This window comes from Leucopleurus acutus (genome assembly GCF_964270905.1).
Source record: "Leucopleurus acutus genome assembly, chromosome: 14".
In the NCBI taxonomy this organism is placed as follows: domain Eukaryota; kingdom Metazoa; phylum Chordata; class Mammalia; order Artiodactyla; family Delphinidae; genus Leucopleurus; species Leucopleurus acutus.
This window is the reverse complement of record NC_139156.1, coordinates 38561855-38576505: the sequence shown is the minus strand read 5'-3', so window position 1 is coordinate 38576505 and position 14651 is coordinate 38561855. Positions and strand designations below refer to the sequence as shown.

Here is a 14651-nt window from a genome sequence, read left to right as displayed (position 1 = left end):
TAAAAATTTTATTCATTATTCACTAAAGATCTATTTTTCGTGTTTTTTCCATTAAATCAAATTTCCCCATCTCTAAAAAAGTTATTTCCATGGGTATCTTTCACAAACAAATTACACATTTTCCACCTTCTTGAGCAAGGTGTTTTCAGTTTGATCTTAACTTTCCTTGCTTTATGTTGTGCTGCGTAGGAGGGATGCTCCAAAGACCTCTAAGCTTATGTCATAAGAACAACAATGAGGATAAATCCAGCCGCAAGCCCCCGTTTTGGGTTAACCATCCAGGTGGCTCTGGACAAACCATTTTACCCATTCTAGCTTCAGTTCTCTCATCTGTAAAATGGCGAGAATACCACCACCTCATCCTCAACCCTCACTGCCAAAGGGAGGTAATGTTTATAAAAGTGATTGCTCAAAAATTATAAAGTGCTATACAAATATCAGACCACATTACAATGATCAAGTTAGGCCCATGTTTTGGGTGAGGAGTTCCTTAAGCGAGAACTCAATGCTTTGCAGCCAAGAAGTGAAATTCTCCTTAAATACACAGCCCTCACGGATGTTCATCTGTGATCACTTTTATGAATTCTTCCTCAGATGGTTATCATTTCATTCCTGGGAAGATTTAGTTTCATCCGCAAATATTATATCCATCTCAAATGATCTGAAGTAGGGAGATTTCCCTATACACATCCTCTTAGAACTCAGATATACAACCTTAAAAACATTTTTCCCTCCACTGAGCTCTGAGGGATTTGGCTCTCCACACTGCTCCATTATCCAATGTATCCAAGAGTTCCTATACCAGGCAGGCTTTTTTTTTTCATGGGGAGGGGTCTCTAAATAATCATCAGTAATAAAGCACTCACCCCCTACCAGCCTCCCTTTCCCCCAGTAAAAACGTAAAAATGTTTTCATGGCCTTTAGTAAGGAGACTTATCAAAGCCTTCATAAAATCTTAAATAAAGATCAGCTATGGATTTCCACTTACCCAGATACTTATTTGTCACATTAAAGAAATCCAGTATTTCAGTCAGGCAAGATTTCCCTTTAACAAAAATTATACCTGAGAGATTCTGTAGCCTACCTGGTCATGAAGTGAAAATTAAAAAAAAATTCCCTCAAATTTTTGCTTTGAAAATGTGTAAATCTAAAGACGAGAATAATGAACATCCTTAGACTCATCAATTATCAATATTTTGCCACATTTGCTTCTCCTCCTTCTCCCACTTTTTTTTCCTGGGCCATTTGAGATTTAAGTTGAATACATTATGACACTTTACCCTTAAGTGTACAAACAAGGACATTTTCTTCTGTAATCACACTCACGAAATTTAACAATGATAGAATACTATCATGGTTAATAGACATCCTTATTCAGACTCCCCCATAGTCTCAACAATGTCCTGTATAGCTTTCCCCCCGGAATCTAGGATTCAATCAGAGGAGACATATTGAGGGTACTTGTCATACTCTTAATTTTTCTTAGTCTACTAGTTTCTCAGTCTTTTTTTTTTTAAATGACACTGACATTTTATTTTAAAGAGTCCAGTCTAGTTTTTTTATATCAAGAGCATGTCCCTCCATTTGGCTTTTATCTGACTGTTTCCTTATGTTTAAACTCAGGTTAAATGTTATTGGCAGGAATATACAGAAATGATGTGTCCTACCCAGTGCATCAGATCAAAAAGCATCCGATATCATTTGTTCTGCTGCTGGTTTGATCACTTGGCTGCCAGAGTGTCTGCCAGATTTCTCCTCCGAATACACACCTTTGCCCCTTTATTATTAACAAGCAGTTTGTGACTTTTTGAAACTATATAAATATTATGGTGCCCCACCTTTCACCCAGTGGCTTTAGCATCTGTTGATGATTCTTGCTTGAATTATTACTACAGTGGTTGCAAAATGGTGATTTTCTATTTCTAATATTTCTTTTATACCTAGCAGTTAATTTTTTCTCCACCAGCACTAATTTTTAAAATGTTTCTTATTAATGTATTATAATTAATTACTGTCATATTTCATTGTGGTGCTCCAATTGTCTCACACGTGGCCAGTGGGAGCCTCTCAAGCAGGACAGTGTGGCTTCTGAATGGAACCCACCGGCCTGCAGTGTCTGGGAAGCTCTGGAACCTTCCTCACGACAAAAGTCCTGCTGTCGATCTGCCTGTACTCTGACACAGTGGATCACGCTTCGTGTAGAGTCATATAGCGTCACCTCCGAGGCTCTTTGGATTTCTTCAGTGAATGCTTTTTCACCCTGGTGACCTCTTCACACTAGATGGCTGCTGCCGTGTAGGAAACCTCTGTCACCTTCCCAGTGTTTGCCCTGGTCTAGGCATTCCTCATCTCTAAACTTGAAACGCCGCACAAAAGCAGCCTCATCTGCCTCCCTCGTGTGAAGTACCAAGAACAGAGACGCGGCCGAACTTCTTGCCTCTGCCACTTACTACCTGCGAGACAACAGGCAAGTCAAGCATCTCTGGACCAACTGCAACTTCCTCCCACTCATGACTGTGAGACTTCAATGAAAAAACATTGAGAATCATACCTGGCACGAAACAGGTAGACGTAATTTAGCACCACTCGAAGACTACCTCCCCTCCTCTCTCCCAAACAGCTTACTTTCTGTATCACTGGAGAGGTGGCTTTCTAAGAGACAGATGTGATCACATCCTATTCACTGCTCCAACCTTTCCTGGCTTCCTGTGGCCAAACTCCTTAGAAGGGTGACCAGATCCCTTAAAATCTGCCCACAACGTGCCTCTCTGGCTTTCTCTCTGCCACTCAGCCCACAGGATCACATGACCAGGCGTATCTAACTTTACCTGCGCCTTCAGACTTCCTTTCACACCCTTTCTGTTCTCTCCCTTCAACTCCACTTGGCAAACACCTACTCATCCTTTTCAGACTTGGCTCGGACGGCACCTCCTCAGTGCAGCCAACACTCCCAGCAAAGTTTGCCACCTTCTTCTCTGCTTCCATGGCAACTGAGCACCTCACGCCTATTACAGTGAAGGCTGTAGTCAGAGAATAATCTTATGTGTTACATGTCTGTCACAGCTTCTGGATGCCCATTTGTCTTACGTATTTGTGTATCCTCAAAATTCACCCCACGCAAGACAGGGCCTCTAGAAATGTTTGTTCAGAAGCAAGCAATCCGCTTGTTTGTGAAAAGAAGTCACATCTATAATCTCCCTGCCTCACAATCCCTGTCTCCCTGGAGACTTCCCATAAATAAGAAAACCATTTAGAAAGTTTATAAAATCATGTAAAAATGCATATAACAAATGTTAACTGTAAAGACACAGGAACAACTGCACAAAAAGCATGATCAGAACGATGTAAGAAAAATACACATAAAGAACTAATAAATATACTGAAACAGGAACAGTAGATAGAACCATGAGTGTAAAAATTTTCCTTTTTACATTTTTGCAATGTATCTATAATGAATGTAGAGTTTCTTTAAGATGGAAAAAATAACCTTTTTTTTAAGACAGAAAGAAGTGACTTAGTACATTTCTCTTTTTTCTGTTTCTTTTTTTCTCATTCCTGAAAAGGGAAGAGAACAGTGGAGAGAAAAATGGGAAAGTGAAGAAGAGACTTGGGATGGGGAAGGTTACCGGAAATTATAAAGCAAGAAATTTTTTTAAAAATGAGAATGAACAAAATGATAAGAAACTGGGAGGCAAGCAGAAAATTAGGTAAAATCAAGCACTGACAATTTAAATTCCACACGATTCAACAGGATGACATGAAGCTATTTTGGTAACAGAACACAAGCCATATTCTGAAATGCTGATAAGGTTAGCAGGAGCTAATCAGAACATCAACATTTGTCAGCGAGGAGGGCAGCTTTTGAGCACTCAAGCTGTTACCTAAGAAAGTAGGAAAGAACTTAAAAAGGTTATAAAATCCTAAAAAGCAGTGAGTCTTGTGCCTTGTAAGACTGAACACATGCCAGTAAAGAGACCCTTGAGACTGAGGATTACTACATCACAGCTTAGCATCGAATTGAAGGAGGTGCTTTGATCTTTCTAATGCGTGCAATGCAAAAAAACTGACAGTGGCAGGAAAGAACACGGAAGTCTTTCTGTTCTTATATTTGTATTTTATTGTTCCACTGAACAATTAATCTCAGATGTCCAATTAATCTCAGCCTTGTCCGACAGTGGGCTATGTTCAAGTATGCTGGATAGAAAAATAAAAAGTCACGTTTTTGAAGTTCAAGAAAATCATTCCACTGAAAACACCATGTCAGATTAATGCGTTAACCAGCTAAGTACCCAGGATGTAACGTAACTCTCTCGTTTTGAAGGTTTTCAAATCTAAGGTCACCATGGAGACCAAAAACCAGAACCAACATGAATCTCACTTTAATGCTTAGGCATTAGATTAACTCAAGTGATTATTAAAATGAGAGTTGAAAACAGCATGAGTTATTCCTTCTCTTCCAATAACATTAGTGTATCTGTGTTATCTGGGACAGGTTTTTTTTTCTTTCTTTTTTTTTCTTGTGGAGTTTGCTAAAACAACAACAACAAAAATTTCTTACATAAAGCTTAGGACATAGAAGAATTCTCAAATGTTTCTGCCTTTTTTATTTTAAAAAACTGAATCCTAAAAAGTTAGAACAAGATGACAAGAAGGTGTTTTCTGGTTGGGACACATGCTCCTTGGAGAAAAGCTGTGTTGAGATTAACAAGGGGTAATCAAGGTTGCACTAACTTGGCAGCCTCGTAAGCCCACCACGCACACCCACTGGGATACAGGACTAGTGCTTCCCAGAAGCTTCTGTTCCAGGAACTGAATGCTTCCTTCCCTTCTCACGCCCCAGCAGCTCATCTCTGTTGCAGGAGCATCTGATGACAGGCCCCCTTCTCTTCTCACCTCATCATTTCACATGACGATTACTTCTCTAAGCCATGACATTTTGTGAAGTAAAGAGTACACTGCCATCAAGTGAATGAACACTAGGAACAATTTTCTTAATTACTACTGCATACCTGTTGAAACATTTTTCTTAGAAGCCATGCGTTTTGAATACTGGTGTTAAGGGAAGAATTAAGTATACTAATTATGGGGCTTTGCATGTTGGCAGAACCAAGTTTAAGTTCACGTGCCCATGTTAAACAAAGTCGTATTCTAAAGCTCAACTCCCTTCCCTTGGAGTTTAATGATGACTGATAACCATAAGAATATCCACCAACCAACAGGCCTTAGATGGTGTCTCAAGTCAGGGGATAACCAATTCTGGAAGCATCGTACATTAATGTCCTGTCTCTGGCCTTTTCATCCATACCAACAGCTTTAACACCACCGAGAATATGATGAATCACAAATACTTAATTTCTAGCGCTGATTTTTCCCTCAGTTTCAGATGTAGACTGCTAGTTGGCCTGGACACCACCACTTAGATATCTCACAAGTACCTCAGACTCTATTTGTTTAATCTGAAGTCATTAACTCCATTTTCCTCCTTACCTTATAATTATGCCAGTGGTAAAAGCCAGTTGCCTTTGAAATCCTTCCTTTCGCTCCTTATTCCCTATATCAAATGTATTGCTAAGCTGTACTGATTCAGCCACTTAAATATTGCTCAAATCTGTCTCCACTTCTCTTATCCCTACGGCCAGCAGCTTAGCTTAAGGTCCTTATATCACAGCATTTTCCACATTATATAAGATGAAAGTTCGGATGAGGTGGTCTTAAAGCACTTTCCACAAAGGCAGGGGCTTCTACTCTGCTCACCCCCTTGCACTCCAGTACCTCAGACACAGCAGGTGCTTAATGCACGTTAAATACATTTTCTCTGGATGAATAAGAGTCTAGGCGTTAAGGCGTGATGGCCACACCAAGCTTTCTTATTTCTGTACAGCATCTTACATCTACAGAATCCTGTGTATTTACTGCCTTCTTTCACTCTCGCAACTCCTTAAGATGGTATGAAAAAAGTGCCATAAGCCCTGTCTTGCCAACAAAGGGACTGCGGCTCTGAGAAGTTAAATGCAACTGCTGCACAGCTAGCAAGTGCTGGACGACATCATCCTCACTCTGACCTCAGTGTTCTTTCCACTACTGGGTAGGTTTGTATTTTTACAGGGTAATGAGTCCCCTCTCGGTGCAATGGTTCAGAGAGAGTTTGATCAAGATTTGGTGGCAAGGATATTGAGACACTGGACTGGATGACTTTCAGTAAGGTTCCTTTCCGTTTTGACTAACCAAGCCCTGGGTAGGGCTCTAAGGTAGGCAGAGGTGGTCTCTGGGATCTCTCTCGAGCACTATCTCTCGCTCCCTTCTGACACTGTTCCCCAGTGCAGTGTTCTGACCCTTGTCTGACCTCTCAGTTTCTTAAGCTTGATCTCCAAGAGGCAGCACTGAGCCTTCAAGACCTTTTCCAAGTCTTCTGTCTAGCTTCAGAAATCATTCTGTTTTACTTGTGAAGTGTTCTTGCCAAAGAAATTAGAACAACTGAATCAAGTCTCCAGAGCCAACTTTCTATTTAGAGGAAATATGGAGGAGAGAGGAAGAAGTTAATTGACACTAGAAAGACGCAAACAGATAAGTCCAGAATGTGGGATATTCTACAGGGCAACTGCTCTGATCTCTGTAAGTTACTGATGGGGTTTACAAAAAGGGGGTGGGGGGACTTCCCTGGTGGTCCAACGGTTCAGACTTCAAGCTCCCACTGCAGGGGGCACAGGTTCGATCCCGCATGCCAAAAAAAATAAACGGGGGGTGGGGAGGAGAGAAGGAACTGCTCTAGAATGTAGAGACTTAACAGACAGAACAACTAAATGTAATATAAAGACTGTGGATCCTAATTTATACAAACCAACTGTTTTTTTTAAAAAGGCATTTTTTAAGACAATCAAGATATTCCACGAGTTGGTAATTGCCAATACCAAAGAATTACTGTTAATTGTGCCGAATGTACCAACAGCGTTAAAGTTATGAGATAAAATGTCCAAAATTTTTAGATGCATATTAAGTATGTAGCAATGAAATAACATTGTCTGGGGTTTGCTTTAAGATACTGCAAAAGAAAAACAGAAGATAAGATGAAGCAAATGTAGTAAATCTTGGTAACTACTGAGTCTGGGTGCTGGCACACGGTGGTTCCTTATACTGGTTTCTCTCTGGAATACAGCTGAAAAATTTCAGAACAAAAAACTTTTTTTGAACCCATTCTTCCAAGAACTCTGTTCTACAAAAGAATCAGATTTAGTGAGTTTTTACTAATAAGTTTTGCTAACATTTTATCCCCTCCTGTATACTTTACTTTAAAGATTCTAATTTCCAGAAGACTGTCACAGAAAGATGGCCCTAGTCGGGGTTTCTGGCAGCATGATAAATGAGTGACACACTTGGGTCTGGTTTTGCATACTGTCCCTGCCATTACCTCTGTCTTTACCAAGAAAACCCACAAGCTATATTTAGCTATGGGATCTTGATTGGATGTGCTGATGACTCAAGCTGACTCTGTAAGTGCCAATACTAACCAAGTGTGGGGTTGCCGGCAACTGGGTGGAGCTGCAGAGGTCCTAAGAAGAAACAAGGCTGGAACCAGATCAGGGAGAAAGGCCACACACACAGCACGACCCCTTGATGCTGGGTCCATCTTCAACATGGGCTGGACCAGATCCCACATCTACCTAAACTGGTATGGCATGTTCCTTGGTGGAGAAACTTCCCAGGCACAGACTTTTTTAAGAACCGAACTACTACTGAGAACACACTTGCTTATCAAGCCAGCCTCCCAGCAGGAGTCTGCATCACTGGGTCCTCAGTGACAACAAGGTATTTCGTCTAAGTCAGGAGCTGTAGGCAAGTGCCTGAGAGCTTTCATAGAGGATAAAGAAGATGTGAGGCTGGCTTTCTTTGGAAGGGCTGAAGAAAGAGCAAGGAGATGCAGAGAGGCAGGATTGCTGATGGAGATGAGTAGAACCTTGGGATCATTCATTCCTTATGACGAATTCTCCAGTTACTGAAATAGACTGTAGCAAAAACGGAAAGAGGGCAGTAACAAACTAGCTACCTCTCTGAGCACGTATGTAAGTCTAGGAAGGAAGGGGACCACAGTAAGCAAGCAACCTAAAGAGATCCAGAATTTCAAATGATAAAGACACCACTTTAAAAATCCCTCTTCCGGGGCTTCCCTGATGGCGCAGTGGTTGGGAGTCCGCCTGCCGATGCAGGGGACACGGGTTCGTGCCCCGGTCCAGGAGGATCCCACATGCCGCGGAGCGGCTGGGCCCGTGAGCCATGGCCGCTGAGCCTGTGCGTCTGGAGCCTGTGCTCTGCAACGGGAGAGGCCACAACAGTGAGAGGCCCGCGTACCGAAAAAAAAAAAAAAAATCCCTCTTCCAAGGGACTGGATTCTTCAGCCCTCTTCCAAGGTTCTATCAGAGAGAATGTCTCTTCTGGAAGTAACAAAAGTACAAATGGATGAAATTGAAAGGATGTTTCACTAGCACAAGTGCGATGTGAAGAAATGATTCCAAACACACAGCATTCCATTTTTTTCTCCCACCCAAATCGAGGAAATGAGCTTCTTCTACTTCTTATTACATTAAAAAGCTTTAATGTAGTTAGACATTTTTAAAACTAAATCTCCTGTTAATTATTTCATAAAATTCCGATGATCTCCCCAGTTGAAATTATTCCAAGGCAAAAGTTGGGGTAAGGAGTATTACATGAATCTGATGGAAAGGTAGAGACAATAGAAGAGGAATAAAGTTTATTTTAAAGAAAAGCTTCTATGCTACTAGAGAAGATCAATACAGCAAAATGTCCCGCCAGGGAGGAGAGATCTTGTTTGGGTGGGTGGAGGGTGCAAAGGGACAGGAATAGTGTCTCTAGCTCTGCTGTTACGGATTCCCACTGTAGGGATTAATAGAAAGAAGGAAAAAATATCATTTGAAACAGAACCTTCCATCTAAGAGAGGGAAAACGCATATAAAAGCTTCTGGATCTGTATCAAGGGAGCGAATGATATTTTAAAAGTATGGCAGGAAACCAAAGAGCTATGCCCACACACAAAGCTTAACTGCTTCCATCACACTAACTAGACCACATATTTCCCCAGCTGCGAAGCACTGGGGTTTGGGAATTTTAAGAAGGGTGGGGCCACCTAGCTGTATTGCTTAGTAACGTTCCCAGATGAAGGCAAAGGGACTTGATTCTATTCTAAAGAAATTTTTACCTTTGGCCTACATCAAAGGACCCCTGGGCAAGATGAGAAACAAACAAAAAGGGAAATTACAGCAAGGAATGGTTTACCTTCGGAGAGCAGTTGAAATGCATACCGGGTACTGGGAGTGTAGTTACATACATTGTAATACACCGATACAGGTACAGCGTGCCAACTATGCAGAAAAATCTTCTGCTAATAATAGACCTAGAAAAAGGGAAAAACAGGGCAGACACTCAGTCATGAAATTTCGCAGGTTCACTTACTTCAAGTTTTCAATGACCCAACAATACAAACAAACCCCAAAACTACCTGAGAGATTGAAATCAGAATTTTATAACTAGAGCTAAGAGCAGATTAAGGTGAGGATTTTGAGAATGATTCTGTTTTTTCTTTTTAAATATTAACTTTAAGGCCAGAGGAGTTTAAAACACTCTATATTGCTATTAATTGGGCTTCCTGAGGCCTTAAACATGAGTTGACATTCAACTGATGTACAAGTAGGGCCTATTCTGATGGGTCAGAGCTGACTCAGTACCTGTGGTTAAACATTTAGAGAGTGTCTTTTCTGTCATAAAAAAGATGTTCAGAAAATTACAATGACATTAAAATGAGAATTCAAAACTTTTCTGACATTTAATGAGCCAAAGACATTAAACCACTGTACTTGTACATCCCAGAAACTGATTATCTTAGCAGATCTCCAAGGTAGCATGATGCCAAGAAAAGAGCCTGTCTCAGTGATAGCATCCAACCTCTCTCTGCTAACTATGTGGCCTTGGGATAGACTATTGACATCTCTGAGTCTCAGTTTCCTAATCTGTAAACCAGAAATAAGAACATTAGAAATAATGTACGGAAAATCCCTGCCATCCATGCACAGTGGCAGTCAACAACTGTATACATTTTGTGGATGAATCACAAAATAAGCAAGAATTAGAATCACACATCTTTTCCATTTCAAGTTTATTGGTGGTTCTAATGAAATTATTTGATATGTATATGTGAACATGTATATTGAGTTTGATAACTTCTCCTGATAGCAATTTCCACATAGGTTTGGCTTTAACTAGATTAAGTTGTACAAACTTAAGCGTATCCTTGAACAAGAATGTTCCTTCCCTTCTAATTCTACCTGTTCTATCTTGTTCTACCACAGGCCAGAATCACAGTCCTGTGGGTCTCCTCCTCTTCAACCTTGAGGGGTTCAAATTTTTCCTTGGCCCAGGGCAACCTGACATAAATAAACACACATTTTTTAGAAACAGTGAACAGGCTTTCCTCTGAGGATACTGAACATTCACTCTATAATTGTACAATGTGCCTCTATCTTTATGCAGGATGGACATTCCTACTGGAGGAGAATTTGTATCGTTTGTATTTTTTAACAAGAGGAATGAAGTGACATGTCACCTGTGTGATTAGAAATTAATTTAAAGATAACCCACATAAGTGTATTAGTATTTCATTCATAACTACACAGTTCATGTCAGGTCCTTAGGTTGTACGGGTAGAGCCTGGGTGTTGTGCCTCTTTACCCAGATTTTAGAAACTGGGTCAAAACTGCTTACCACAGAGAATGTCTCATTTTCTCTTATTAAAGCTGTGCTTGCCACCTCCAAGGGCAAGAATTTATTCAGCATAAAGCTGTCTTTTATAAAGGTATGTGCCTCTAATTTCACTTGATGAAAAGCACAGTATAATTAAACAATATAAAGAGGGACAATACTAGAGAATATTACTAGACTGTAAATGTCTTACCAAAATAACTTGAAATACCCGCGTGAATTTTACATTGTAAGACACGATGATCATTTTTCTCAAAAAGAAAATGCCCTCTCTCACCATCCTGTTCAAACAAACAGAAATTACTTGCCATTTTACTTGAACTATACGAAAAACATCTACAACAGAAAACTGTTAAGTCTATTTAGATAAGTTAATCTCTTTAGATGAAGAGAAACAAATAAAATGACTCCTATCACTCCATTTTGGGAAAGATTACTATCTTAAATCCCTTTGCCTGATGGTTTCATGGTGCACATAAGATACACACACGCACACACAAACACCAGTAACTATTTCCATATCTCAAACTTGAGTCACATTTGAGAAGCAGTGAAAAGACGTAGGATTACCTGAGAATGAGGTATATGAAAAAATGATAATGGATGAGAAAAGGCAAATTCTTTAACAAAAAATACTTTAAAAGTATCAAACATTAAAGATTCAGTCACATTTACTCTTTGACTTGAAGTGAAAAAGTCAAATGATTTTATCAATGTGACTCCATCAATATTCACATGGTGACAAGTTGGAAGTGACTATTAGTAAGAATCTTCTGATCTTTGGTATTAATCTTTTTGAAAGCAAGCTTAGAATATCTTCAATGTATAATTTTAAACAAGAATCTCCTACCATAAACTTTAAAAAGCAGGATATAAAAGTGTTTCAAAAACTTGTATCCTGTTAAGGTATTCTTCCTTAATCAAACAATTTCACACATTAGAATTCTTTCTTACTTAAGTTTAAAAGTTCAAGATGTGCTTTAAAGAAAAAAGGTTTAAAGTAGTTAAAAATGTAACAAGACAACAAAAAAGCCACAGAGGAAACATTAATGAGGTATTTACAGAGATTAAGCAAATGCCAAGGACAATACACACATTATAATTCTCAAAACCACAATGCTGTTCTTCTCACATGGGATATATCTCTCCTTTCACGTTGGAAAGAAGCCTGTTTCCTATCTGCTTGCACTCTGCAATGACTATCACGTCACAGATGCTTGTACTTGGTCATGATTATTCTTCTCTCAAGTATTTGAGTAATAGGCTCATTACTACTTGCTCTGACAGGAAAGAAAAACATTGTTAAATTAAAAAAAAAGAAAGGTAGTGGCTTAGTGGCTTATATTTTTTTCTAAGTCCCATGTAAAAGGTCTGCAATATAATGCAAGAGGAAGGAAACTGTCCATTCTTCATTATTGTTAAATTCGATAAGGAAATATGAATAAAAGTGTTAATATTTAATAGATAATCATTAAGACTTGTTAGAATGGTATGTTATGTCAGGTCCAGGATAACTTTATTAAACATTTTACTATCCCTACTTAAGGAGGAAAAAGTACACAGAACCTGATTAATTACTACCAAATACAGGCTTAAAACAGCAGTACTGCTTTGTTTCTGGCATTTGATACAATGGTCTAAAATTCTAAAGAAAAAACGATGAAAGAAATGAATATACTGGAAAGTAAAATTAAAATACTGGGAAGTTCTTTTGTTTCCCGCAAGTTGTCTCTTTCTGAGCTGTAGCCAGAAGACGCACAATTCTTTCAGTGCTCAGACCTGCTCTGCCAGCTCTTGAAACAAACAGGTCCTGAGACATAGCAGTGGAACTAAGCAACAATCCCAAAGTAGGAGGCGATAAACACGGGGGACAGCACATGTATCTGGACCAGGATCAGGGAGGCCCACATCTCTGGAGCAATCACGGAGGCCAGTGCGCAGTTCAGGTCCCTCCAGTATATGCCACGGGGACAAGGCGTCTCCAGCTTATCTTCACACAGATGCTGGCTCTACCTTTAGCAAAGGCTCGCGTGATGATTTGAATCATCTCAATTAACTTCTTTGGAAATTGGCTTCCTCGCCAGCAAAACGGTATCTTTCTTAATGATTCAGAGAAATGCTACTGAGGAATTTCCCCAGACTGTTATTAACAGTAACTAGGGTTTTGCCAAATTCCTCCTCTACGCCAAGCTCTGTGTCATTTAATTCTTAAAATAACCTGCAATGCAAGGCTATGATCCTTATTTTACAGATGGGGAAATTGCAGTTTCAGAGAGTCTAAGGTGAAATATAAATACATTACACAAGACAAAAAGATTCAGGAAATGGCTTCAAATTGTGTAAGAAAGCCCAATTTCATTTTGAGACTACACTGTTGCGTACCAATCGACGAGCCAACAGCCGATCACATTTAAGCTACATATCAAAATCCACTTAACTCAGATTTTTCACTTAGTGTTTTATGTCATATTTATGTCATATTTTATGTCATATTTATGTCATATTTCGTATTGACCCAGACCTCTACAAAATAAGCACTTCTGACAGTTATTTAATGATAACCATGTTAGTTATTAAAGTACTGAAAAAAATCCTTCTAGGTATCCAGAAGGAAACTGTCCATTCTTCATTATCGTTTGCACAGTCCGTGCCCAGTTAGATATGCTTTACGTCCCCCCCAGTGTTTGGTCAGTCATTCTGAAATGTCATCCATTTCTCAACATTCTATCTCGCCTGAACTTCCACTATGACCTTTGACCTAGTGTCCCCAATTCTACTTGTGCCTCCCTAAAATCCTTTCTACAAAGAGCAGCCAGAATCATCCTTTGTTTGAAACAGTTACACAGAGTATGTCCTTTAAAACCCTCCAGTAGTTGCCAGCTATACTTTGAATAAAATCCAAATCCTTTGCCAAGCCCGTGAGGCCCTGGATGATCTGGCCTGCCTCTCTCTAAGCTCACCTCCCACTGCTCTCCCCGCCATTCCTCAACTCCGGTCCGATGCCCTTGGTGCAACTGAACACATCACCCCAAGTCCCTCCTGCCTTAGGTGGGATCTCTGTGCCAGCCATTCCCTCTGCCTGGACCCCTGGAACATGCCTGTCACTCAGGTCTCTGAGAGGCCACCTGCTCTAAAGAAGGTGCCTGGTGCCACCCTCCATGTTACTTTCTTCACGGCCTCCCACTCCCACTCCCACATTCTGCTGAAGCTAACTCCAAAGAGTTTCTTAAATCTGTTTTCCTCCCTTTAGTTCCTTGCTACTAGTCCGTGGATTCCCTGGATTACAACTGCTCAACATGACCCCAAGCTACCTTAACTATTTTATCTTGCAGACCTGAATTCCACTGCCCTGGGCAAGACGAGCCCCACTCATCCGTTCCCTAAAACCCTAGTTTCTTGCTTTTGCCAGCAAATCTCTTTCCCTGGCCTCTCCTGTTACTCTATCCACTACCTCAAATACCACCTCTGCATGAAGCCTCCTACATGTTCCCAACTGGGCAGAGCTACTTCATCCTCCAAATCACTTCAGAACTTGTTTTGTATTTTACGGTATTTTTAATAGTAAGATTGGCATCACCATTACCAACAGAGGCCCTCGTTCCTTCTGTTAGAGGAAAAGCTCTTAAAGAAAGCTGCTCCTTACTTATGTTTTAGTCCCAGTGAGACTCATGACGGTACCGGTAATATGGGCAACACCTGCGGTTCTGTGCTTAACAGCTTCACTTTTTACTCCCTCTGACAGTGCTTTCCTGCTTCTTCCCATAAATGTTTGTCCTTTAAACTCTTTAATTTATCTGCCAGAATGAACCTCTGCTGACGCTCACCAATCCTTCACCTTGCATCATTTCTGCACTTATATTTTAAGTGATGACACCTGCCAAGATGGC

At 40.2% G+C, this 14651-nt stretch overlaps 1 protein-coding gene across 12 annotated transcripts in view; it reads right to left on the bottom strand.

Moving 5' to 3' along the window:
- SGMS1 (sphingomyelin synthase 1) overlaps nt 1-14651 on the bottom strand; it is a 289370-nt gene that overhangs the window by 10849 nt on the left and 263870 nt on the right. For all 12 annotated transcript variants that reach the window (XM_082854352.1, XM_082854351.1, XM_082854344.1 and 9 more), the window contains one exon: nt 9286-9403. In XM_082854352.1, the coding sequence (XP_082710478.1) occupies nt 9286-9403 (118 nt within the window). The remainder of the gene's footprint in view (nt 1-9285; nt 9404-14651) is intronic.